At 45.6% G+C, this 27,288-nt stretch overlaps 1 protein-coding gene and 1 long non-coding RNA gene across 3 annotated transcripts; both read right to left on the bottom strand.

Annotated features, from left to right (window-relative positions):
• Positions 1–679: 679 nt before the first annotated feature.
• LOC137669633 (transmembrane protein 182-like) lies at positions 680–17,979 on the bottom strand. The gene is made up of 5 exons (XM_068411827.1): positions 17,730–17,979; positions 15,061–15,178; positions 13,140–13,238; positions 10,390–10,527; positions 680–1,531 (listed from the first exon to the last, which is right to left on the bottom strand). Exons 1-5 carry the CDS (start codon positions 17,880–17,882, stop codon positions 1,302–1,304), a joined length of 738 nt encoding a protein of 245 aa, XP_068267928.1. The 5' UTR covers positions 17,883–17,979; the 3' UTR covers positions 680–1,301.
• Positions 17,980–19,746: 1,767 nt separating this feature from the next.
• LOC137669719 (uncharacterized) lies at positions 19,747–27,121 on the bottom strand. Of its 2 annotated transcripts, none has more exons than XR_011049161.1 (4): positions 26,925–27,121; positions 23,663–26,347; positions 23,169–23,246; positions 19,747–19,812 (listed from the first exon to the last, which is right to left on the bottom strand). It is a non-coding gene; the product is annotated as an uncharacterized lncRNA (long non-coding RNA). The 2 variants fall into 2 exon arrangements; XR_011049160.1 differs by lacking the exon at positions 19,747–19,812 and adding an exon at positions 21,714–21,830.
• Between the last annotated feature and the right edge of the window lie 167 nt (positions 27,122–27,288).

Raw genomic sequence — 27,288 nt, 5'->3', positions numbered from 1 at the left:
TGACTAATATTTTGGGAAGAGCATTAACAAACATTTTTATACTGCCAACGATCTTCACTGCTTTCTAGGAGAGATTTACATTACATTATTAATTAACTATACTGAGTCAATAGTATGACATAAAGCTGGGGAGATTATATATGTTCAGCACAATGACATTCATGAGAACAGCACGCGTTTTTAGGAAGTTTGATTTAAAATTTATGAAAATCAGTTCACCAACAAACTACTTCAAAGCGTCAAGATCCAGCCTGAAAAACACGACAAGATCAAATCTTTGTCATTTCTCAAGTGTCTTTACAAACCTCCGCGTATACGGTATAAATCACTTCACCTCCTCTACCTCAATAGTTTGGTATAAAATTAGCATGAATTACTCTTAATGGGACTGCTGTAGTCTGTCAATGTGCACCTCAGCAACTGCCAGAATCTGAAAGTATCGAAATGGTTTGTAATTTGTCTTTTTGGAGCTGACTCTTGTGCTACGTCTATAGAATACAACAAGGTCTCATGGTCTACCATAACGAATAAAAAATAATATGCTATTGTTCCCACTCCCTTTCCCCCAACTCTGACCACCTTTTGGGTTTGGGGTTGAGCATCCCCACAACACTGCATCTGGGGAAAATATTAACTGCAGGGTAATGTGGTGCTGTAAAGAAATACTAATTAATTCATGTTAATTGCCACAGAAATTGGTTTATTCGCTTATTGAAAGTTAGGTTAAGTCTAGGTACATTTGTATCTTCAGAATCAGGGCTTTTAAGGAAAAAAACTTTCTCATGTTTCCCGACATCCCATTAAAATGGTTGTCCTTTGATGTCAATTAGAGCCAGCTAAAAAAAAAATCATCCTTAATTGCTTTTCAGAAATAGACATTATAGTGTACACCGTGGCAGCCAGATTCGATTACCTTTTACAAGAAACAGGGATGCTGGGAACGCCACAAACCTCCAGCTCCGCTGAATATGGATGTGAGGCTCAGCCGACAGCCTGGGGAGCTGCTTTTCACAGCAAAGGCTCTTCCTTGGGCTGCAGAGAAAACTGATGCAACACCCATGACATGTCTAAATTTCTCCAAAGTGTAAAAATGCTGAAGCTGGACATTCAGCTGGGGCTGGTTTTGGACTGACAGTGGTTGGATGCTCAGCGCTCCATCCCCGCCTCCATGTTAGAGTGAGTGTAATCATGCACCTACGCTGACAATTACAGCTACAAAAACGATCTAGTCCTCAAAACTTGTGTATGTTTCATTACAAGGAACATCACCCATTTTCTCAAAGGCCTTCTCCAAACTTGTCTTACTCCAGGGACTTCATAATGTCTCTGCCGATCAGGTAGAAGAGCAGTCCGGAAAGCAAAACCAGAGGCACCCCCGCTGCGGCGAACATGAACGACCACCCGTAATACACGTGCACGGGTACATCGTCCATGCATTTCTCGCTCCTCTCCAGCAGGATGTACTTCTGGAAATCAGCGGCAAACTCCTTCCATATCACGAAGAGAAATATCAGCAGGAGAAATAAGCCTCCTGGAAAGAGAGACAAAGACGAGTTATTCTCTGCTTACAACCAGCATATGAAACGCAGAAATAAAATTGAGAAAAGATGGCAACAGATTTCCATTTATTCTTGCAGGTCCTTTGCATCAAAGCTTGGTGGTGCAGGATTATGATTCGTGACATTGCTCTGCGGGCTCCCGTGAAAGCCAACCCTACTCGCCGTGGGAGAGACCCACACCACCGCGACCAGCTCCTGCCCAGCCGCGCTGGCCCCTCCTGCCCTCACCGCCGGCACGACTGAGGGCTCCGTTACAGCTGGATATGGCCATGGAGAAACCAGCGTGGACACGGCTGATGGCCACAGCAGGGATCTGCACGAGGCTAACTCTGCTTTCCTGCCTTAAATGTGGGTTGTTTTACCTTTTTTATTTTTAATTTTTCTGAGATGTGTGAGAAGGAGAGACTAAGACTTCCTTTCTCCTGTTTTTATCTACCCTTCCAAGTAGTGTCAGATCCAACTTCCACCAGAAATGCAAAGATACAGGATCAGTCCTGCTGATGGCAAGCGTTAGCTGGCATTGAACCTGCTGCTCCCACCGCTGGCGCAAGCAGAGCCCATGCAGATGCCGAGGGGATGCTGCAGCTCGTGGCAGTTCCCCTTCACGGCTTGTGTTGTCCTTCCTTAAACTGAGCTTTGCAACCAAGTATTAAAACACATGGTAAGGAGTATAGATGATCCTATTTTGCAGAGAAATATCACATAATAGAGTGGGAAAGCCACGTAGCCATGAGATGTTAATCTCAGATTGGCTACTAAATAACAGAATAATAAAAGGAATAATAAACATGAGACTAGAAAGTCTTTTTATTGGCCAGTGAGACCTCCTTTGACCTCCCCTGGAGCCAGATAGGAGGAGGGCTGAGGCCACACTTGAGCCTGAGCAGTGAAGGCACAGAGAGGGTCCGCTCTCCTTGGAGCCTCCCAAGCCTTGCAGATGCCCGTGACCCAAATAGCAGCTCTCCCGTGAGACCTCACCATCTCGTGTTTCCAGATGCCTCCCCGCAGAAGGTCAGCGTTTGCAGGAAGAGCTCGGTCACATCTGAAAAGCACATGGCAAACAGGCACCTCCTGGACCTGGCGCAGCCCCCGGGGGTTGGGGGCTTCAGTGCCTTAGTAGGAACCTCCTTTCCCCATAATTCAAAGCGATGGTGGTCGGAGGCTGCAGGTCTAGCTCCCCCATATGAAGCAGGTGACAAAAACTAGAGAGGACCCAATATTATTTATTGTGTGGCATTAAAGAATATATATATAGTGCATTTTAAAGTCAGCACGTATCAAAACTAAACAGTGACGGTGTGATGACAGATGTGAAGGCACTTCAGTAATATCTGATCTTGCTACTTCACAGCTAGAAGCTTGCTCTTTTTAAATGGTGCCGTATAACATATAGATATATGCGCATACACACACATATATGAAAGAAATACATCACAGATTATAATATTTTTACAGTAGAAGTGAACAGTTCAAAATTAATTTAGTTGACAAGTTACCACACATTTCTGTGGCTGTGTTGTGGCTTCTGCTAGATTTAATTTCTCCCCTTGCAATTTTTAAATCAAAGGTAGCTTAGACTATATTTAATTATTCTTCCTGGCAGCTTACACGCTACAAAACCCAACTCCCATCCTAAGCAAAGGAAGCTGGTAAAGCCTGACGTTGATATATCTGCTCAGTGATGGTGGTTACTGACACCTTGGTCAGAGAAAACCCATCAGTGTTTAACTGTGTTTCTGCTTATAATGGATATAAGCACATCTGCTGCTACAAACCTTCACACCACGTAGCCAAAAATGAGACTTTCATGAAAGTATAGAGGGTCCAACGTCCTCACTGCATGTTATATAGTTGAAGCTACCCATCCTAAGCTGTCCTGTCTATTAAACTGCCTCCTATACTCTAAGACTGCAAATTGAATCATAATAATCAAAAACTGGTGTAACCATATGAATATACTTTACATCACCACATGCTGTTATTTCAGCCGTTCTCCCTTGCATGGAGAAGTCCTTATGTTTGCTGGAGAGGCAGGCTAGGAGTTAAACAGCAGCTGTTGTAACATTTGCATGTTCATTGAGATTTGGATACCACTTGAAATAAAGTGCACAAATAAATATTTTACACTTAATATGATAGTTGTATGCTTAAAATACCAATTATTCTACTATAAGAAAACGATTGCATGTTTAAATAGTCACGTGTCCTTTACAAATCACAATATATTGATAAGAAGGCAATTAAGTCTTTATCACCGATGTAATTTAAAATTAAATTAATTAGATAGCAACTGAACCTTGAAAAGTGCTCTTTTAAAGATCAATTTCTATTTCATTAACTTATAATACCTACTGTAAGAGACTCAAATAAAAACACAGCCCCAGTGGGACAGAGGACACGGGTACAGTAGTGTACTTTTGAATTCTCCTCTTTAAATAACGTGGGGTTTTGCATTGAATGTCCAGTTCTGGGCCCCGCTCTTCAAGAAAGATGTTGAGGTGTTGGAGAAAGGCCAGAGGAGGGCGACCAAGCTGGTGAAAGGTCTGGAAGGTCTGACCTATGAGGAATGGCTGAGGGAGCTGGGGGTGTTTAGCCTGGAGAAGAGGAGGCTCAGAGGTGACCTTAGTGCAGTCTACAACTACCTGAAGGGAGGTTGTAGTGGAGTGGGAGTCGGCCTCTTCTCCCGGGCAACTAGCGATAGGACAAGAGGACACAGCCTCAAGCTTCACCAGGGGAGGTTCAGGTTGGACATTAGGAAGCATTTCTTCTCAGAAAGAGTCATTAGACATTGGAGCGGGCTGCCCAGGGAGGTGGTGGAGTCACCATCTCTGGAGGGGTTTAAGAAAAGCCTGGACATGGCACTTAGTGCCCTGGTCTAGTTGCCATGGTGGTGTCAGGGCAATGGTTGGACTCGATGATCCCAGAGGGCTCTTCCAACCTGACTGATTCTCTGACTTCTGAATTGTCTCAGGGCAGTTTAGATGGCCTAAGCCTCATTTATTGAAGAAATCAGATTAAAACCTACCAGTTCTTATTGAGGAGGGTGCGGGGAAGCCCCATGAGCAGGTGACACCCTCCCTGAGCTCGCCAGGAGCTAAGGATGGGGAAACGGTCCCTCCCCTCAGGAGAAGCGCCAGGTCTTGATACGGAAGGATTTATTATTAAACAGGTACTGGAGGTGATGGCATGGTCACGGCCTCTAAATTAAGAACATTTTCACACTGAGGGAAAATGACAAGAAAATGTAAAGTAAGCAGCCTTCTTCCCTGGAATAATTACAGCTGAGTGGCGAGGAGTCCCTGGGATTTACACCATCTCCTGGGTGAGAAAAGAAAATCAAAAGGGCAGGTGCAGCCCAAGAAGGATGGGGGGGGTGCAGAAAGGGCAGTTCACTGAAAACTGTTCAGAGAAAAGATGCTTACTCGGAACAATCACAAGTATTCAGGAAGCTGCCTAAAATCTGTCACACTTTCAGACATTAGTAGACTCTTCACAATGAGAATGCCAGGGTGTTTCACTCCTGTATTACCAAAGTGTTTAGTGTTTTTTGTTATAAAATGTTATTTTACTTTGGATTTTTCGTCTTTTGAACAGTTCTCACTTTACCACCTCCTTTTTGGGGCTTTTGGTCTCAGCTGTAACAGAAAGACCTCTTCATTTTGCCAGCCCAAAATGGATTTTTATGTACAGAGACAGATTTTTTCCTGCCTTGGGCAGAAAATGAAAAACTGGAAAAAAAAGAAATCTAGTTTTCTGCCCAATAAATGAGCCCGGAGTCAGCACACACACCTGAGATGCAGGACATGGGTTGTGTTTGGGTATGTGTAAGTGAAGACCTCATCAAAGCAGACCATCCCCACGCTTCTCTCACCATCCTTGTGGTTTCTACCACTGGAAAATCAGCCAAGTGCTCTCTTTCTTTCTCTCCCTTTCCCTCTTTGCCTCTGTTCATTAGGATGGTATGGAAAAAAGCTAACTGTGAAACTCCATCTCCATGCTGATGAAGTCAACAGCACCTTCTGGGGAGGGGCTAATTGCAAGAAAATTGGAGTATTAAATCTTTCTCCTTCTTACTCTCTAGCTGCAGGACAACGAACCCCGGCGCTCCATCTCCTGCTCCTGGAGAGCTGCACCTTCGTTGTGAGTAAACTGGAGTTGGGCTTTTTCTTTCTCTCATTTCATATCCTTGTGACACTTTTATAGCTGCTAATTGTAGGGACAGGTGAGTGAACTCAGTCTTAAACTCTTACTCTGTGGAAGCTACTGAACTTCCGTGTAGTCTGCTAATTACGAGCAGAATGATCTTTGACTCATTCGCCTTTCTCACTAGTTGCCTCTTAAGGATGTTAATAACGAAGAAATGGAGGGGTGACCTTCAGCTGCCCCTACATAACTGTGAGCCTTCACTGCACGTGGGGAGCCTGAGATAGCCAAACTGGAGATGCTTGATTTGGGAAGAGGAATCTGAGCACAAAATTCACCACTTTACCTCATCGGACGGGCAAAGTTGCCCTTTTTTAAATGCAGTTGGCTCATGTTGAAGATGAGGTTGGTCTGAGCACACACTGGGCTTCTCTCGCAGGACCATGACAAGGGTCTGAAAGCACAGGAGAGGCTTTGTGCTGCCTTTACCCACTGGAAAAGGCCCACGGCCACAGTGATCCCGCGGCTGCAGGACGGTGCGAGCACGCCGGTGCGTGCTGTGCAAGTGGGGATGCTGGGGAAACAGCACCGGGACCACAGCGCCTGGAAGAAGCATAGACTGCATGGTTCATCATGTGTCTGTGCTCTCCAGTGTGAGGCAAGCTGGTAACAAGCTCCTCTTTAGGTTGCTTCACTTTACCTGGGACACGCATCCTTATTGCTTGCTTTGAAAACTCGCTGTACACTCCTGCTTTGCCTGTCCGCTCCCTCCAGAGCAGCCTCCTCACCCCTGGGAAAGCCACCAGGCAGAGCTCAGCTCAACTTTCCACTTAAGCCTACAGCTGAGCAGCTGGTCTGGAGGCGTTAGGGCAGCACAGCAAGCACAGTAATTGCCCCAGGCCTGGATGAAGCGTGTGCTCACTTCTAAGCTTGGTCTCTAAAATCATAGAATGGTTTGGGTTGGAAGGGACCTTAAAGATCATCTAGTTCCAACCCCCTGTCACAGGCAGGGACACCTTGCACTAGACTAGGTTGCTCAATAAAATGCCCAAAGGAAATTAAAACTGAGGAGCACAAGTGCAGGAAACCAAGGAGCACAAGCAAAGTTGTCTCAGCAATTCAGTTTCCAGAAGCTGCAGCGCAGCATTCACCCAGCCCTCTCGGTGACATTGTAGTGATAATTAATCATATTGTCACCTGACTATTGAAACAAGGGGACAATTAGTCACCAGGCAGTATCTGCCTCCCCCTCACAAGCACTGAAGCTAAGTCTAAGGTGGCAAATATCAGCAGGAAAGCAGCACGTGGGCTCTTTGCTCGTGCAACTGAGCACTCCTGGGAGCAGGCTGGCAGGGCTGAGCGCTCAGCTGGGTGGTGGATGTGCAACCTCAAGCAGCAGCAAACGTCAGATGGGCTCTGGATGAGTTGCCCAGCAGAGGAAATCAAGGGGGATGGCTCTGGTCCTTTGAAAGGGCTCTCAGAAACGCCACCCACCGAGCACTACATTTGTTACGGTAGCTGGCAGACAGTCACATTTGTCCTCTTGAAAGTACAGTAAATAAAAGGCATCTTGGAGAGGAAACCCAGAATAAAGTTGTGTTATAGGATGCCCCAAGAGGCCAGGGCCCCTTGCAGCCATGGCGCCCCATCTCACCATCCGACTGCCAGACCACGTTCCTGCCCTACGAATTGCCAGTGCTTTCACACTTTCTCAAGGAGAAATCATTTCTGCGAGGGAGGTTAATTAGCACTGACCCACAGGCCATGATTAGAAGACAAGATGCGCTTTCTCCTGCATCATCTCTCCACATCCCGTTATCCGAAGGAAAGGGAGTTGAAGCTGTGTTACATCTATTGTCCCTACTGCCTAGCACAATTATGCAAAATATTTTTAGAAGGGATAGAGAGAAAATAATCACGGAGGGATGCACCCCAAATCCGTCAGGAAGCCAGTGCCAAGCAGGATGCAGAGATGTGAGTTCAGGATACCCCCCCCCCAAAGAAAGGATCAGCTGAAACTCTAAGCAAACTTGGCTGAAAATGCTGAAATACTGTTGCATTCTCCTAGCTCTCATTTAGATTGAAAATACAGCGGGAAGTCTCTTCCAGCTGAACTCGTTCCTCTTAATGACAGTTAATAACAATGATTGCTGTTCAGATTGAAACTGCATTAATACAAACTTCAATTTAAACAGCAGCATCTTTGTCTAATGCCAAGAGGTTTATGTGATGCATAATCAGCTCTTCTAAAAAGTGTCACATTCTACACCTCAGCCTTTTAATCAAGAAGTAGTCAAAAAATGTGCAAAAACAATGAAATAAAAGGAATACAGTGATTCCATATCACTCGACATCCTTTTCTGTGTGATATTTTATTTACCTGGCCAGTGTCAGGTGACCGATCTCAGTTTTTCCATTTGGGCTGAAAGTTGAGTGTTTTGAAGAGGCAGGGCTTTAACTGAGGTAGCCAGAATGTCCCATCTGAGAGGATTCAAATATGCTGCCCTAGTCTCACAAGAAGAGATGACTCCAACGCACACACATGTCAAGTGGCCAACCCTACTCGACAGAAGGCATTGGTACCTGACAGAGATCTGATAGCAAGACATCTTGCATTCCCAAACGAAATCCCTATGTGTAAAGCCACATGAAATTTGCCTTTAGAAAGATTAAGCCCAACCAAGCATTTATTAAAACTATATAAAAGAGAGAGAAGCTGATACCCACAGGCTTGCTGCCCTCGCTTCAATAACTGAAGACCTGGAGGCAAATGGAAAATTGGACAAAATGCAAAGCAAATTAGCAGAGGCAGGTAGGGCCACACTGATTTAGTGCCTTCCAGATTCTTTAGACAAACAGATAGATGTCATCTAGCTGCATTTCAACAAGCAGCTCAGCTGGCATCACATGGTTAATAGTACATCTGGAGGAGACGGAAATTAGGAAAGAAGATATAAAATGGATAGGGAGCTAAATAAGGGGGGGGAAAGAGTAAAATGTAATGATGGTAGGGCATGGCGAGATGGGAAGGAGTTTAGGTGGAGTTCCTCCAGGGTCAGTGGTGGGACCTCGCTTGTTAAGTCTTTTCATTTTTGTTTTTGGCTGCAAAACCCTTGAGCACACTCAAAGCCCAAATTAGGAGTGAAGACACTGGCTCATGTTTGATTAATGCCATGTATGAGGATGCAGGACCTGGTTCAGGATCTGTAATTAAACACTGTTTTTTCAGAGAAAGGCCTGACTTGTGAAGTTCTTCACCTGGCATGGCTCAGCAGAGCCCCAGGCTTTAGCTGCTTGAGTCGCAAAAAAGCTTTTTTCTGAGTTTGTGTCACAGTTATAAATCAAGTATTTCTGCTAGTGAAGCCAGTTATTCCTTCTCAAATACAAAAAAGGAAAAAGCCCAAGTGATAATTCAGTGGAATCATTTGTAATGGCAGTGGGAATAATGAATAAATGCCTATTTTTAATTCATTTTCCTGCTGTGCCACCGCTTTATCTTTTCAGGTTTTATTAAGCCAGCCCTCCCATTTTGAATCGCCGGGTTTGCCTTTCATCGCTCAGTGTGTTTCCAGCTCTACCAGATGTTAACAGCAGAGACAGGGGAGGCCCAAAAGCAAAGACTGACTTAGGGGAACAGAGCGTGGCTGATTGCTGCCCAGGGTTAACGCTGCTACGTTAAATATGCTGCTTACTAAAATAAAAGGCTCTGCTCCTCTGCGTTGCATAGAAGAGCAGGGGGAAAAAGAAAAAAAGTATTTTTCCCAAACCCCAGCCTCCCTAGGACTAAGGACTACAAGCTGGGGGAAAAGTGGTCAGAAAACGGCCCGGCGGAAAGAGACCTGGGGGTGCTGATCGACAGCCGGCTAAACATGAGCCAGCAGTGTGCCCAGGTGGCCAAGAAGGCCAATGGCATCCTGGCCTCTATTAGGAATAGTGTAGCCAGCCAGTCTGGGGAAGTGATTGTCCCTCTGTACTCGGCACTGGTGAGGCCGCACCTTGAATCCTGTGTCCAGTTCTGGGCCCCGCACTTCAAGAGAGTTGTTGAGGTGTCGGAGCGAGTGCAGAGGAGGGTGACCAAGCTGGTGAAGGGTCTGGAGGGTCTGATCTACAAGGAATGGCTGAGGGAGCTGGGGGTGTTTAGCCTGGAGAAGAGGAGGCTCAGAGGTGACCTTAGTGCAGTCTACAACTACCTGAAGGGAGGTTGTAGCGCAGTGGGAGTCGGCCTCTTCTCCCAGGCAACCAGCGATAGGACAAGAGGACACAGCCTCAGGCTTCGCCAGGGGAGGTTCAGGTTGGACATTAGGAAGCATTTCTTCTCAGCAAGGGTCATTAGCCATTGGAAGGGGCTGCCCAGGGAGGTGGTGGAGTCACCATCTCTGGAGGGGTTTAAGAAAAGCCTGGACATGGCACTTAGTGCCCTGGTCTAGTTGCCATGGTGGTGTCAGGGCAATGGTTGGACGCGATGATCCCAGAGGGCTCTTCCAGCCTGATTGATTCTGTGTGATTCTGTGTGACTATCTTGCTAAACAGGGAAATAATTTACTCCAGGTCAGCGCAGTTCCCATCAGAGCCCCCGTTTCCCTCCAGCAGCGCCTCATCGCCAGCTGCCTCCCCGTCCCCTACACGCACAGAGCGGACCGTGGCCGCTGTATCCCTGCCCTGGCCGTATCCCCTTACCGCAGCTTACCCGAGGCGAGGAGGAATCCACCTCCCACTTTGTAGGCGCGGGGGCTGACGAAGGGCACGCCGCACACCAGCAGTAGCCCTCCCACCAGCCCGGCGGCGACGGCCAGCATGATGAACGCCGTCCAGAAGCCTCTGTACACTGCACGGGCAAAAAGAGTAAGGTCAGAGGAAAAGAGACAAAAAGCACTTTTCAGAAGTCCATGCTTCACGCCTGCTTCAGCAACAGCAACAACCTGTAACGCTGCTCGTGTTAAGCAGAGCTGGAGCTTGGGCTTTGCTAACTCCCTGCCGTGGCATGGGTGCAACGTGCCTGGAACGGGTGCATGTGGGGGTTGAATGTCATGCCCTACATAATGGGATTGGAATGAGTACAAGGGGTTGGAAGGGTTTGCCAGGGAAGCACGCCACAAAAGGGGGTGAGAGTAAAGGACACCGTGCCCGGCTATGCCTGTGGGGGATGGAAAAGCTTGGTAAGAAAGGAAAGAAAATAGCAAAATTTGGAGAGATGGAATCAGACCGCATCTTTGTTCCGTTTTAATTAACACTTACAGAAGGTGCCAGGTTCCTGGTTTAAAATAAAGGCGGGTTTTGTTCGCAGGATTGTAGGGAAAACAGGAGCTCATGATTTCCCCCATTAATGACTTTGCTTGACTCCAAGTAAAAGGACAGGGCAAGAGAACGGCTGCCTCTTCGTCCACTGAATTCGGGGGGTTTTGCTGTGACTTCACACAGCCACGCCAGAAAGAGCCGAGCAAGCTTGTATCCATCACACCCCACGGGATGAGACGTAGCCCACTAATTTAAATCTCTCAGTAGCAAAGCCTGCTCTAGTCACTGCCACAAACCTTGGCCAAAGGTGGTGGTCTTCAGGCAGAGACCCTGGGATACCCTGCTCCGAATTCCCCTGATTTACCTGGTCCCCTCGGACCACCCCATCTCACTCTGCCTGTTGTTTTTCAGAAGCAGTAGTTAGAGAGATTTGAGCCGAGCACGAGGAAGTGGGTAATGCTGAAATGATTCACACTTGAAAGGAAAACGATACAGAGAAGATGCGTTTTACTCATTTGAAACCATTTTGTCAGGAGAGCCACTTAGGGAGAGATAAGTATCTTGAACTCTCCAAAACCACAGAATTCATTTTCATGTTTAACCTCCTGCCACCCGTTTCTCTCCGGGAGCCTAAGAGGATGCAGATAAGGCAGAATTATCTCTGGAGCAGGCAATAGCTGGAGGACCCCTCCTCTTGGATGGCCTCCCCTATTTTGTCATCATCTGCATGGAAGGATGGACTGGTTTGAAATAAAATGAGTGTTAACGGCAGAAGCATCTGCTCTCTGCAGATGTCCAAATGCTTTGCAGCGGGGTTGGTGCAGTAGAGGAGTCCAACGCTCCCACTGCCCTAAATGTGGGTGCTGAGACATCCTCATCTCCCCGGGGATCACAGCGGGGTGGGTGCCGGGAGCCTCTGGGCAGAGCCCCTGTGCAGAGCCCGTCCCCAGCACCCTCCCAGGACCCAGCCCCACGGGCATTTCTGAAAGGCAGCTGGAGAGGGTTTCATAGCAGGGGCTGACAGGCAGGGACAGATGCCTCCTGGGCCCTTTATTTAGTACAGAAAAAATAGTGTGCTTATCAGCGAGATCATTCAGAAACTAGACATCATGCCTGCCTCTCCTAAGCAGAAAAAGCCCCACAGCTTAACCCGTGTGTTTGCTGCACGCAGCCTGCGACGGGCTCCTCCTCCTCCCGTCCACAGGTCCCTCGTATCCATTTTACACTGCGGCGTGTTCCCCGAGGCAGGAATCCTGCACAGCACAGCAAAAGAAACTAGCTGCTCTCCCTCACATGCTCCTAGTGACAAACAGGGTTTTTTTTTCAATTAATTCCACATTAAAAAAATTATAAAAATAAAAAAGGTACTGCTAAAGGCTAAGGAAAAGGTCAAGATGTTTGTTTGTGCAGTGTGCCTGGCCCGGATCCCCAGAGGCAAGGCAGAGTGATGCACACTATTTAAAGAAATCAATTCATTTCAAAAAAGATCATTGAATTAATTCTAGATGCTGCCACCAATTTAGCAAATTAAAATTCCTCGCAGCAGCTGATTCATTAAAGAACTCTGAAAATATACAGAAACACAAATAAAAAGGGAACCCTTTGAAAAGGAAGCTGTGTTGTATTCGATATATTAAGAATAAGCCGGTCACTTACGTGGACCTTCTAACAATTTGGTCTTTAACTGATTTTCAGTGTTTGTTTATTTTGTCTTGCAACAAATCAACACCGAAGCTCTCCCAGGAAGCCAGACTCTGGAAGTGAGTCAGCATTGGACTGCCACAAGTCTGCAGCCCAGGAGAAATTGTGTTGCTTGCCCACGGGGTCTGGATTTGGCCATGAGGCAGAAGCTCTTTGCCTCCAGCTCCTCCCAGCGAGTGAGGAGGTGGGAGAAGGGAGAGGATGGATTTAGCATCCTCCCTTGCTCATAGGAGTAGGCACCGAGCACCCAGGAGAGTGCACAGCTCATGGCCAGGCGTGGCTGGCTCTGGAGGAGAGAAGACGTGGGAGAGCATCTCGATGTGCTCACGGCTTGGGGCAGTCAGCTAAGCAAGGCCATTTTGTGAAGGAGTTTTCCAAAAGTCTTGGTCATGCTTGGCCACAAGCATTTGCAACGGGAGAACCGCAGCACTGACACACATCGTAAATCTCTGCCCAGTTGCTTGGGAAAGGAGCTGCTGGGGGAGCAGGAAAGAAACTCACCTGCGGTCGTGTCGTAGGAAGGATGGGGGAAAGGTCCGAGGGCAATGGGCATGGGAAAGAGGTAGCCATGCATGCAGAACTTGGGGTGCGCTTGGCTGGCTGAAAAAGAACAACAACAAAAATAAAAATGGTTTGCTTTTATGTTCTGCAAGATCACAGTTATAGCACTGAAGGGGCAATGCCCTAGTCTGCAAAACGTACAAAACCCTCACTGAAGGCAGAAGGCTGGGGAGTAAAGGAGGAGAGTAAATCCTGGTTAGAAAGAAAAAAGAAAACTGATGAGAGAGAGGAGACATAACTGGATCTGAGACTGCTCCCGCACATCTTCATAACCTGAGTCTGAGGTGGATGTAAATCATGAAAGATGGAGCAACACAGATTACTGCAAATATTCCCACTGCCATTTTCCTCCAGAAAATGTGTCAGACCGCCTGGAAGGGGCAAAGGTATTTGGGAACCAGAACAAGCTACCTTATAAGACCTCCAGTTTGTGAGAAGGGAAAGCACAATTAGAATGGAAGTGCCCCATCAATATTAATACCACTGAGGCTTATCATGATTAACGGTAATAGAATGAATGTTAAATGAATTAATTAATGGTTGGCCACTTATTTAAATATGTTCCCCAGCTCAAAGGAACACTTTATAATAGGTGGACATTAGTTCATGCTAAATTGACTATGGAATACCTATTGAATTAATTATTACATCCATGAGAGCGGCAAATTAATTTGCCATGATCAATCCTATTATAATAAATACCTAAAGAAGTAATACAAATTTGCCAGGTATCAGAAAGTCATTTTACTTCAGGTAACATTATATTATATAATGTGTTTCCATATAATGTAATTAGATAGCAAACCCCTTCTCTCAAGCCTGTCCTTTTTTATCAAAAAAATTCTGTGTGAAAAAATCTCATGTCATTGGGTTGAACCGTGGCAGTAGCTGTTCCTGCAAGATTTTACAGGAGACACAGGTCAAGGACTGGGGGACAGCAAAGTCATCTGAAATTTTAATCACTGCAGAGTAAATTTATTGTGGGAACCTTTTCTTTTTTTATCCTCAACACGCGGGTGAGCTGGTCGCTGGCTCGGCTGCCGGCGGGGCTGGTGCCAGGCGTGTTGTGGTGTTGTCTCACTCCTTTGCTCTTTCTGGTGGGAACACCTGGTTCTCTGGGCCAAGACGCCACACTTCACTGCACATGGGCCACCAGTCAGCACCAACTGGTCTCTCAGAACAGGTTTCACCTTCTCCTTCAATTTTTTTTGAAGAGTGAATGTGCTTTCGGAAGAAAAATGATTTTGCATCCATCTCTGTTTATTTACACGTGTAATTTCAATGACCTTAAAAAGCAAAACAGGGAAGATCTTAAAATAAAGGTCTTGTATGCTTAAAAGTATAAATATCCATGGTTACGGCTCTTCACGGTCCACCATTGCTAGAGGTCCTGAGCACCCAAGGAGACCATGCACATGCACATCCAGCTGTCCCTGTGCTGAAATCAGTGGGAGGTGGGAACACTCCGATGGCTGAAAACATTAACAGAAGAGCAATGCCAAGGGCCAGGAAAAGCACGGGCTCATATTTAGCAGACCTTAGCCGAACACAAACATCAAGAGCTATGGGGGGAGAATTGTCCTTGCTGGAAGCCACCACTCCATAAGACTTTGTAGGTGATATTTTAAATGGCATCCAGAGGTTCCTACATTTCTGTGAACAACCTCTGAGAGCAAAATTCAAGTCAAAAAAAAAGAGCACAGAAAAGGTGAGCCAAGTTTGCTTTTGATAGAGAGACGATGAGAATGAAAAAAAAAAACAAAATAAATGTCTCCTCATCCCTGGTAACTCTTGTTGTGCTTCTTTGCAATTCATACTCCGAGTAAATGGTGTGAATGTGGTGCGGTGGCATCATACTCACTGTACCAGAAGGTCCAGATGGTCTCTGCGTGGCCCTCGCCAAAGAACCAGCACCGCCAGAAGAAGCCCTCGTGATGGAAAGTGAGGATATCATTCCTGATCTCTGCTACTGGTTCAGCCTGTGGAGGAATGAAAGCTCAAGCTGATAGAGGGATGATCATGGTAGAAAGGTGGAAAGTGTGTATTTTTTCCTTAGACAGTTGTTGCTTTCATTTTTTGTTGGGGTTCTCATTTGAGTCGGTTTTGGAGGGGTTGGGCAACACAGAGGCAGCTGCTGTCCTTGACTTTCTTTTGTACCAAACCTACAGAAAGGTTCTAATAACAAATCATCCTGCAGACCTTCACAAAACAGTTTCTTCTTTCTCTAATATCTTTAAACTACTGCTTGCCAGAGCTGGACAGGGAGCAGAGCATTCTGGGTGTATTCTACTTCCTAAACACTTTCCTTAATTAAATGTTATTGCTGTTGTAACCAGTAGGAAGCAGGTTGATTACCGGGTAAGAAATTTCAGGGTGACCCAGTGCAACAGTTCAGATGTCCTTGCTACTCTGCAGGATCCGTGTAAGGTCTGGCTTAACCCCCAAAGACAGCCCAACTCTAACACTCCCAGTCAGCCTCTTCCAATCACTAGCCCAAAGGTTTCCTTCTTTCTCTTCCTGTGCCGAGCCCAGTAGAAGTTATGCTAAACTTACGTGAAAGACAAATTATTCTGCACACACCAGTCTTCTCATAGCCCAGAATAGGGATGTTGACAATTTTTCCCTTTTAGGTGAGTCTACTTTAACTCCCAGAGCAAATCTCTGAGGCACAAGGTTTAGGTCTTTCCAGGAGGGAGGATATTGCAAAGTTGAGTCATGGACTACTTATCAAAAAGCTTATTAAAACTATAGCCAAAATCAATTTTGCCTTTATCACATACAATTTGGCAAAGGAGACATGACTGTTACAAAAGTACATTTTGGGGAGGATGGAGAAACTCCATCCAGGATTGGACCCTGGAAAAAGGAGATGGGACTCAACGGGAAGGTGCTAGAAGACACTTCCTGCGCCTTGAGGTTTTTATGCACCAAGTTATGATCAATTCCAGACCTCTGACCTAATTCTCATTTTATTTTCAGGATAAAATACTATGACAATGGTAACATGCAGCCCTCAAACTTCATCAGCTGGAAGGCTGCTGACTTAGTGCATCTACAGCACATTTAATCGCTGTTTGGCAGGTACTCGAGACCATCCTTATCTGTAAGGGACAGGATTTGCCAGTTTAAGAAAGGGCAGAGAAGCTAAAAACACAGCCCGTTGTACACAACTGGTAACTGAAATAGAAATAATAGAAACAGTGTCTGAAATAGGAATAAAATAGCTCAGAGGAAAGAGCAAGAGCAGCTCCTATTTCTGCCTGGCGCTTTTGAAGTCGCTCTGCCTTAGTGACAGGCACACTAAAACTCGGCCAAGAGCGTATCTGAAAGGTTTGAGATGCTCATTCACGTCATGCAGGGCAACGTCTCTAGTCTCTCCGCTTTAAAAGACAACAACACAAACAAAAATCTGAAACAATTAACATTGTCATTTCCCAAGTGCACCAAAACGGAGCGGCACTCCTCCGCCGGTCACTCTGCCATCTCCAGGGCTTTACTGTGCTGCTTTAACAGCAAAGACAATGTCTTCTGCCAGGCAGTTTTTCTATCATAATTTTTTTTTCAATAGAGAAAGTCATTTGGAAACATGACTCAAGCAAACAGTGTCCTACATTTGATTATGGGATTCTGAAATGAAAAGAAAATATTGCTTGCTGGCATCATGATGCTTACCCAGTGTGACTCACCACACCAGAACAAAAATCAAACCTAATTAGGTTGAACTTTGAAGTAACAAAAAGGCTGCACACAACAAGGATCTTCCTGTCATTTTGTAATTGAAACCACACATTGATCGGCACAAAAACATTTTTGAAGAGTGGGTGGCTCAGGGAACTGATCTGGTTGTTATTTCATTGAAGAGTTAGACAATAGCAAGCGCAGCTAAAAATCAAACTTTCACAAGTGATACCAGCAGTTAGCACTAAAATACCAAATTCTCCTTCAAAAATTACACTTCCTGCTAACTAAAATCCTACATAAAACTTAATTTTAAAATATATTGGCCTCTTCTTATCAGGCGGGCAGGAATTCTTGTCTACCCTGTTCTGCATCTGATGTTCACTTTTGTTTTCTATGCTGTACGTTCAGATGTAAATGATGGCCAAGTCCTACACTTTAAAATATGAACTATTTTGAAATGAAGAAACTATAGAGGGAGAAATCTTTTAACGGCAAATATCAAGAGATATCTTTTGCTTTTAGAGGTGAATGCTGTCAACATGTAAAGCTCTTACATTTTTGCCTTTCGTTCCCTAATGTTCCTATCCGCCACATTACAGAGGTGCTGCCCTAACGTTTCCTAGATGCCCTTTACTTCAGTCCAAATGCCAGATACTATGGAAAAGCTGCTTTGGATTTTAAAGGTAGCTCAGGCTGACGTTTTACATCAGCAGGTCACTTTCAACGAGCATAAACATTATCAGAGATTAAAAACTACCAGCACCCAAATTAAAAGTGCTTGTGTTGCCTTTAGAGCAAATTATTTAAATAAGTCAACTCTTTCTCTCCCGAAGTAAGATTCCAGTTTACCTCCTCGGTCCACAGAGTGCTATTCCCAGGCTCGAAGATGCCGCAGGTCTCCGTAGCCAGAAGCCAGTAATCCGTCCCGAAAGCGATGAGAAAGAGCAACACGCCGGTGCTGCCGAGGATCCCGGCCACGAGAGCGGCTACTCCAGCCTTCATGGGGCAGCAGGTAGGCAGCAGAGTCGGAAATCAGAAAAGAAGGAAAACACTGAAGTTTCCAGGGTCACTGGAAGAGGGGGACGAGAGACGTGCTATTTTTGGACACGGATAATAATCTTCTCCTGGCTGGTGTGGGTTTCAGTGGGTGGTGGGAACAGGACTAATAAAAGCAGATGACCTGGCGTTACCGAACAGCTGTGGCATTAGGGAACAGGGAGAGCCAGAGCAGGAACATTTCCAAATAAACACATGGCTGCTCGTTTCAGACGAGCCGTGCAGAGCCCTCAGCCTCGGCCGCTCAGGCAGCGTCCGTAGGTCACGCGTGGCTGCGATGCAGATCTGCCCAGGATACTGGAGAGCCTTTAAAACCCTGTTTGTGCATGAGATTAGCAGAGAGGCCGTGCATGGCTGGAGCAGATTTGAACTCAAAGACCTTTACCGTGTCATGGAGTCCGCAGCTTCCACAGCCATCGCTGTGAGACACCTTTAGCCGTGTCCTCGCACGTGCAGTACAGAAGTGGCACTTCTGGAACACACATCTCCTTCAGCTCCTGCCTCCTCTGAACAAAATGCAGCTTTATCACAAAGTATCCCCAGAGATCCAAGCAATAACATTAAAATATCGGTGATACCCCTTAAATATCTCGGTGCTCTCAGAAGTGATGCAATCAACCCATGCAAACACGTTAAAACTGGGCAGGTCCACATTAGCTAGACAAGGAGCATTAAAATCAGGTCACACCAATATACCCAGAGCGTCTTGCTATGCAGTTGTAGAAGGATGTTCTCTCTCCTGCCGCAGAAGAGCAGACTATATAGCATCCATACCCCTCCCACTGCCCGAGCCTGCTGTGGAAGAAGTGTCTCACGGGGACGAGGACATTCCTGCATGGAATTTCGTTGCCATTTGGTTCCTAATGTTTTTGTCTTCTGCTGGAGCACCTGCTGCAGATCACTGCCAGGAATGGGATGCCAGGCTAGGAAAATTATAATTTCTGTAGGGCAATAACTGTATTCCTGTGACATGCCAGGAGGCTGGGGGAGGAAATTTAAATTACAGTGAAAATTCAAGCTCTGATTTTCTAACCTCAGCCTAAGTCATGACCCATTCTAAAAAGGGGGGAGATGAAGATGTTGACTTCCTTATCCTACGGGATTCTGTGTTGCCAAATTAATTTCCAAATCAATTTAATAGTTAAAGTTAACTGTGAACATATGGGTGTCTCAGAGAAACTGCATGCTGGTTAGGGAAACTGGGGAGGGTTGGTAAAATTTTGACTACGCTTCCAGCCAACTGTTGAGGCATATGGACTGATGAATGTGCTCACTACTCTTCTATGAGCACAATAGACTATAAATTATAATAATTTATTCTATCCTCTGCATATTTCCTTCTTAAATATTGCAGGCTGGGATAGCTTTAAATAATACATTAGCCCTCTTTTCCACGCTGTCACAGCGGCAGAGATGCTGTTTGTTTAACCTGACCACGAGTGCTTGTGGCATCCCATAGGATCCAGGAAAGAGGTCCCTGCCCGGGAGAGTGCCCACACTGACACGTGGAGAAAGGAAAGGTGGGCCAGGTTGCAGACTTACCCTCATGCAAGGTTGAAACTCAGCCACAGTCCCCACAGCCCCATTAGTTAGAGCTGGAACGTGGCTGCAAGGGGCGAGAGCGCAAGGAGGGCAGAAGATGATGATGTATCTGGCATGGTGGGGCAGGCGGTGGGTGAGCAAGGACAGGGCCAGCGGGTTGTCTCAGAGGTTAGGTTTACATCTGGGTTGGTTGCTAAAATGGAAGAATGCTTTCTGATGTTTGTACAACGGGGTGAAAGTCCTTACAGCAGGGCTGACCGCTGCTCTCGGCAGGTAGGGACACCACCGCGTGGCCTTCAGACAGGGAGCAGTGGATGTGCGTCTGATGGGAGAGCTGTGGTACAAAGGGCATCTTCAGGGAACTGAAAATATACATCATGTCTCCAGCCTGCTTAACCATCCCCTTTCTTCCAAGCAAACTACTTAGCCAAGAGAGAGGAGAAATCCTCCTGACATAGTACAGCCTCCAACCGAAAACCCTCAGCGTGCCCATGGGCGAGCAGCGACCAGCTCCGCTCCTCCCGCGCTCACTCGGTGGTGCCACCTGGGACATGAGCCCTCCTCAGCCCTGTCATCCAGTGTGAATAAACACACACTGTCCCTCCCTGGCCACTTACTCACCCTCCCACGTTTAGCTATCGTCTCCACTGGAAGCAATCCCTGCTACTGCGATGTGTTTGCACGCAGGTGCTTCTAGCCAACCCTCCCACCTTCGCTCATCCCATACCTACACGTATTAACCCTCTCCCAGCCCATCCCTGGGCAGCCCAGCATATCCACTCTTTCTCCATCATTTTGACCTGCAATAACATACCCATCTTGCAGTCATCTGGTTACTTCGCAGGCAACGATTACCCCAATGAGATGACCTCTTTGTATCGAACATAAAATGGTTAATTAAACACAAAGTGCAACATATCTATCGCCTAAATCTTCAATAAGTGTAATTCCAATCAGTCGCCATTTAACTAACATGTAATGGTGGTTAAACCTGTCTGAAGCGACAAGGAAAACCAGTTGCCATCTATTCTTGTGATCTATATCTCAAAGCTGAACGCAACTGATGGAGGAGCTTTGGCAAAGGAGCTCGTTGAAGACAAGGGTTTGCACACCAGAAGTGAGGACTTGAAGTTTTCGAAGATTGCACTGCAGTTGCATAAAATTAAAATGCAAAGTGGGCACTTGTGTATTTTTTTTAAAAAAAAGGGATTAGTGCACACTTCCACACTTATGTGTGTGCTTTTTAGTCAGCTGTATTTGGCATTGCTGTATTTATGCTAATATGTATTCACAAGTTAGCACTGTTTGCCATTTGGAAGGTGTCCTCAGCAATTCTCGGTCCCATTGGCAGAAAAACCCCTGCGTGGCTACAGCAGAGCAGTGCTGGTGCCCAGCCTTGGCTCCTCATGGGCTGGTATGTGCCCAGCCAAACGTTTGCCAAATTCTTAGACTGTGGAATAGGAATGATTTTTGCAAGGTCAAAACATCTCTCCATACAATGAGCTTTCCCCTCTCCTTGGCACACCCCCACACACGTGCTCATCGCCATCAGGATCTGAGAAATTCCTGGGCACGATGGACAATGAGACTGTGCCTGGGGCACCAGCAGCTGCAGGGATGGGGATGGTGCAGTTGCTCCAGCAGCACGTGGTGGGAGCACCCAGGCTTGTCGGGGATGGCAAACGCATGCAATGGGGCTACAGCCCCCTTATGTTTCCTTCCATTCAGCTTGATTATTTTTTTTAATTAGGCATCAACCCCATTGCATCCACCCAGAAGATGACGGCACCTCACGCCAGCAGGCTGGGGGGGCTACCAGAGAGGCAAACTCCTTCAGCCCTGCTCAGCCCTGTGCATCCCCCTTGCTTCTCTGTTTCACAGAATCACTCAGGTTGGAAGAGCCCTCTGGGACCATCGAGTCCAACCATTGCCCTGACACCACCATGGCAACTAGACCAGGGCACAAAGTGCCATGGCCAGTCTTTTCTTAAACCCCTCCAGAGATGGTGACTCCACCACCTCGCTGGGCAGCCCCTTCCAATGCCTAATGACCCTTGCTGAGAATAAAAATTTCCCTGTTGTTCAGGGGAAAAAAAAAAATAGATAAAGTTAAAATTCCTATAATAGAAATGTTTTTTCATAAGACTTTTTAGTCTTACACACCAGACTAATAGAAAAAAATAGTTCTTTTAACTCTGAAGTAAAAATATCTTTATTAAATATAAGATTCCAACCCATTCTGGTTTCGAGGTGTAAATTAGCTTTCTAGCTTCCTTTTGTGCAAACATTTTGTTCACGTGGATTTTATACAATGCAATAGACAGCCTTGTTAATAGGCAGGACACACAGATACTAGAAGAAAAGAAAGGGGAAAAAGAAAGAAGAAATGTCAAGAAAGCCACCAATAAATCATTCCAGTCCCCCTCCCTTCCCCTGCAGTTAGAAAGCGCTGGGGATGTTCTGATGAACTAATCAGAAAATGTGGGGTTTAAAAACCAAATAATTTTTGATGAAGGGCTGGGGTGAATGAGGACCTCTGGAAAAAATTTTAAGAAAGGCATTTCTTAATTTTGCATGTTTAATTTCAAAATTTTCAAAGAAAAAGTTCCATTCTGGAGAGCAAAACACCTTTTGATATCGCTCAAGGAACAAAAGCAATTATTAAATATCTCAATTGATGTAAAAATTTTAATAAAATATTTAAAAAAAAAAAATTACTTTTCCACCTTATTGTTCCCTGGGCTTCTTTATGATGTTTCCTTTGCTTTTGAGCTCTGTGGGGCAATGTTGTCCCTGTGGAAAATGCTGTAGAGAGTGTTGGGGGTCAGACTGCAGAGCTGGGGCCACATTGTTGGCATCCAGCACTTGTTATTGGGAGGCCCATAAAGAAAGCGCAGTGGGGCCATAAGGATGAAAACCTTATGGGGAGAAAACAGGAATAAAAGTACTTTTATTGTACAAAAATAGTGGGATAAATCATGAAATGGACAGTATTCACAATTTCCCTAACATAACGGGATTTCACTCTCCCTCTCTCAGCCTCACCAAGGGCTCCAGGATCCCTGGTTTTACTCTACCAGCAGAGATGATCTTTAATTTAGAGAAGGAAAGAAACAATTTCTCAGCCAGTAACAGCAAGTCCTGGTCCCATGAGTTCCCAGAGGCACCTCCAGAAGCTGACGCAGCTCTTGGCTGGCCTGAATGACCATTAGGGTCACCCTTGTTTCCTCCTACAAAGCAAGACTCCACATGTCAAACAGGCTACCTTCTACACGGGTGTTGGGCAGACCAGGAGCTCCTCTGCCTGCCTCCCCAGCCTGAAGGCAGGAGTTTGTTGGGGGGAGCCCCACTGAGGAGGGAAGCAGTCATCCCAAACTAGTCTACAGCCTCCTCTCCTCACTAGCCAGTGCCCAAGTTAACGTAACACCCCCTGGAGCACCATGGCTACAGGCTTAGGGCCCCCATCCTAAAAAAGAAAACCACAAAAAAGTAACATCGTGTCACACTTTCTAAGCCTGTAGGCACTGATTAAGGACGATGGTTGGTCTCTGTAGCTTGCGTTGGGATGTCTGGAGTGGTACACCAAAGCTAGGTAGGTGTATTAACTGAGCATCACCATGATCCGTGCAATAGTCAGACACAAACACCACTTAATTACAGAGAAAAACAACCCTCCCTTTCCTCCCTTACCTCTTCTGGTGCCAGCAGGGAGTTGCCTTCAGGTTCCTCTTATCCAGAGAGATCCAACGAGGATGCCACCACCAGGACCTAGGTGTAAAGAAAGGCAAGTCGTATTCTGGGTGTTTAGTGACCTTTATTTCCTAATTAACCCTGATGATTTTTTGCCCTTAAGCGTTTAAACTGAAACTGTGAATCTCCAAAACAGACATAGTCCAGCAAGGAGCTGGGGCTGGTCAGCTCAGATTTCTCACAGAATCAGTGTTTTACCTTTTTGATTGATCAAAGACTCCATCAGCAGGGTCTGAGTTATTGTTATTTTTTGTGTTTGGGGCCATGCTCACAGAAAAATTATATATTACATAGATAGATCAACATATTTTCACTCTCTCATGCTGAAAGTAGAGGATTCTTCCAATTTTATAAACAGATGTGATTTCAGGGCTGCCTTCAGCAACTTCCGAGTCCCTGTGGATTGCTGCATACCTTTCTGCATTGGAGCTTACCCTGACGATTTGTCGTGCTCTGAAAGATGTTCCACGTAGTGTTTCCTTAGGCAGGTGGTGTGAATCTCTCTCGTGGGTCTCTGCCTTTACTGTTGTCTCCACGAACCTCAGAACAAGAAGAAACCAAGGAGAGCAAAGCCACCCAAGACCACAAGAAGTGCTACTCAAGCTCTACCAACTTTGCCTTGGAAATATCATCCCTGGATGGTTTTGCAAAGAGCAACCCCCCAGTATGAACTGCGTGGGAAGGGAGAGGCATAGATATCCATATCGACATTTGCCCCTTTAATTCTGCATTAAAATTATAATCTTTGGTTCATCTCCATCACATGCTCCTTTTTCATCTCTCCCGTCTACATGGCTCTTGGAAGAAGCACATAAGCCTGGATGTTGAAAGATCCTTAATGTTTCTTATGAGATTGAATACCCCCAGTACTTGATGTCAGGAGGGAAAAAAAGCTCAATTTGCCTCACCTGCTTCTTAAGTGTTGCCAGTACTCTCCAGGATTAAGCCACTACAATCTCCTTAAGCAGTTATGAAATAAACACAAGTGTGACTTTCAGGTCAAAATAAAAATAAAAACCAGTCCACGTGCTGAACACAAATGCTGTTTGGAGTTGCAAGTACAAGGGAGATTTATAGCCTGATTTGTAAATGCGGCTGCTTGATCTACGTGCCCAGACTTTTCTGATGCAGTTTTTGGGCTCCTGCTTTGCCATTGAGCTACTCCTCATCGGTAGCAACTTTTGCCTATTTTAACCTTAACTTTCCAAAGACTCCTGTGAACTTCCAGAGTAAGCACAGAGCTACAACTCTCCAAACTACTAAAGGAATCAAACTGATGCAATTTATTTCCACAGAACCATGCAATATTCAATGATACACTGAATCCGTGTTTTTAACACTTTTTAAAGGACTAAAACCCTGCAAAGAATTAATTAGGCATGCTCTGAAGCCTGAGCATTTAACAGTTTTCCACTCGGTTGTAGAATTTTAAGACCACCAACACCGGATACTGGCAAAGATTATCAAAGGTATTCTGGGCTGAAATACATACTAGTCAGAGGGCTTGGCCACTAAGTAACTGGAAAATACTTCATGAAAGCTTTAGCTGTGCTATTATATTTTATAAAGAAACTTTTTTTAAAAAATCCATAGTATCTAGAAGGTTAAATCTGGGGCAGGGTGACTCATTGGGAAAGTATGTACTGCACAGAATACCGTCTTCTCTGCAGATCAAGCAAATTGTTAATACAGCAGAGAGATATTTATGGTCCCAGCGCTGCAAAGCATGGTTGAAAGGGATTCATGGGCTGGGATCTGCGCAGGATCAGGCCAGTGCATTTGTGCAGGGACACAGGGGTGGCTGGAGCCGCGAGCGTGGCAGGAACCTGCTGCAGCCTCAAGCCGCCGAGCCGCACACCTGGAGCCGAGCAACATCTGGAATTCACAGAATCACTCAGGTTGGAAGAGACCTCCAGGATCATCGAGTCCAACCGTTGCCCTGACACCACCATGGCAACTAGACCAGGGCACTAAGTGCCATGTCCAGGCTTTTCTTAAACACCTCCAGAGATGGTGACTCCACCACCTCCCTGGGCAGCCCCTTCCAATGGCCAATGACCCTTGCTGAGAAGAAATGCTTCCTAATGTCCAACCTGAACCTCCCCCGGCGAAGCTTGAGGCTGTGTCCTCTTGTCCTATCACTAGCTGCCTGGGAGAAGAGGCCGACTCTAGATTGCTAGAAGCTGGGAGATCCTGGCATCAAAATGCCTCTTGTGCTAAAGTGAGATGAAAATGTACAATTTGAAAAAAAAATGCAAGCAAAATGTTTTTTACTTTTTTCCACATCACATAAAATTTCAGCTCCATTTTCTGGAAGTGTCTTGATTTTTCCAACCGTTTCTGCTGCCTACTACAGTATTACAAAGGAATCTACACGTGCCAAAACAGCCACCATTTAATAAGGTCCTTGGTAACCCATAACAATATTGCAGAGAACTCATTTCACCCGATGGGAAACTCAAATGAAAAAAGATCGTTATTTAAGTACCCAATGCCCAGAAGCATGATGGATGCTGTACAAGACAAAGATGGCACAGACATCCAGGTATTTCGAACAACAGTAAGACACTACAGAAGCCAAAAGTAAAAACAAAACAAACAAACAAACAAAACCACCAAAATCGGCCAAGGGATTCACAAAGTTTGATGAAAAACTCCTTGGCAAGCAACTTGATTTATTTTCCCTTTTGCTCTCCAGCTACAGAATAAAAAGGACCCATCTTAGTAAATCTTTCTATAGCTATTTACTGTGTAGAACTTAAGGAGAAGTTTTAAACACTGTGGACATCAAACTACAGCTAAACAGTGGACAATTTAACCCCCGATAGACAAGGACCTCCAGATTTAGTATTTTTTCCTCCTACTTGTATGCAATCGCTTACACCATGTGCCGGACTGACAACACCCAGAGAGACACCCCCATGTGTCACCAGCTACCGCCGACGTCATCGTGAGTGTGTTGCAGATGCAAGGAGGTAATAACCCTTAGATGATCTCGTAACACAGCATGTTTAATTGAAATAGAAACATCATACATGTATTTTACGACATCTTCAAAGACGGGCAGTTTTCTAGAAGTGTAGACAAATCCACATGACTCCCATGCATGATGGATTAAACTAAGAAACAAACAAAATTTTAATAAAGTAACTAAAGACAAGAATAGACTTATACTAATATCAGTAAATATGTACATATATGTATATACACACACAAAATACACATATAAGGCTAAAAGGTCCAATTTCCATTTGCAATGAGGTGAATTTCCAGTGATGGGGCAATGGAGAGTGGCCTTCAAGTCAAAATAAACTACATCAGCTTATATCAGGACACTGTAAAGGAGTTTGTTAAAATGAAAATGAGACCTCCACGTCATCGCAAAGCAAATACACACAATTTTGTGTCTTTAATTTAAAATTAAAGCCCCAGCATACCAGGCAGTGGTCTCCTAATGGAGTATTTCTGCACACAGGAGATTGTCTCTGGAAGACCAAAAATACCACGGAGGGGAACATGTGAGTCCCTACAGTTTCTTTTATTTTTATTTCAGAAAGAGCCACTTGTTCAGATTAGATACTCTTAGATCCTTCGATGCAGAGGAAGGGGAAGAGAAAGAAAAATGTTGGCTTCAATGCTAAAACTTGCCCTATCAGGTTCAGCTAAGGACAAGAATTCAACGGCTTGAACACTTACCTGGAGTTTCAAAGAAAATTATCCAAAGGTGAAGATACCTGTCTTCCTCAGGTGCTACCCCTGGAGATTCCCTGCACCTGCTCTGCAAAGGGGATCACAGCTTTCCCAGCAGAAGCGCTCCACAGCGGCGAGGTTTTGGGTCCCTCTCCCTGCTGCGTCTTCTAAGGAGACGCATTCAAACCTCTTCTGAGCCTGCAGCCCTCGGCTACGGGAGCAGGGATCATCTTAGAGAGCCTGTGCAGGCTTGCTGCCAACAACCAGCCACAGCACAAGGCTTGCCCATCTATTTAAGGGCTGGCACGCTCATCTCCTGGTATTGCCGCTGGCTTTGGAGCTTCCCCGGTTTATTTTTTTTGAGGTGAAC

This window comes from Nyctibius grandis, chromosome 13 (assembly GCF_013368605.1).
Source record: "Nyctibius grandis isolate bNycGra1 chromosome 13, bNycGra1.pri, whole genome shotgun sequence".
Taxonomy (NCBI): domain Eukaryota; kingdom Metazoa; phylum Chordata; class Aves; order Nyctibiiformes; family Nyctibiidae; genus Nyctibius; species Nyctibius grandis.
This window is presented reverse-complemented; position numbering and strand designations above follow the sequence as displayed.

Excerpts from the sequence above, each read along its gene's own strand:
- LOC137669633 (XM_068411827.1), bottom strand. The coding sequence starts at position 17,882 with ATGAAGGCTGGAGTAGCCGCTCTCGTGGCCGGGATCCTCGGCAGCACC. Across the intron at positions 10,528-13,139 it reads TTCCTACGACACGACCGCAG|TGTACAGAGGCTTCTGGACG; the intron begins GTGAGTTTCTTT and ends TTGCCCGTGCAG. Across the intron at positions 1,532-10,389 it reads TGGATTCCTCCTCGCCTCGG|GAGGCTTATTTCTCCTGCTG; the intron begins GTAAGCTGCGGT and ends CTCTCTTTCCAG.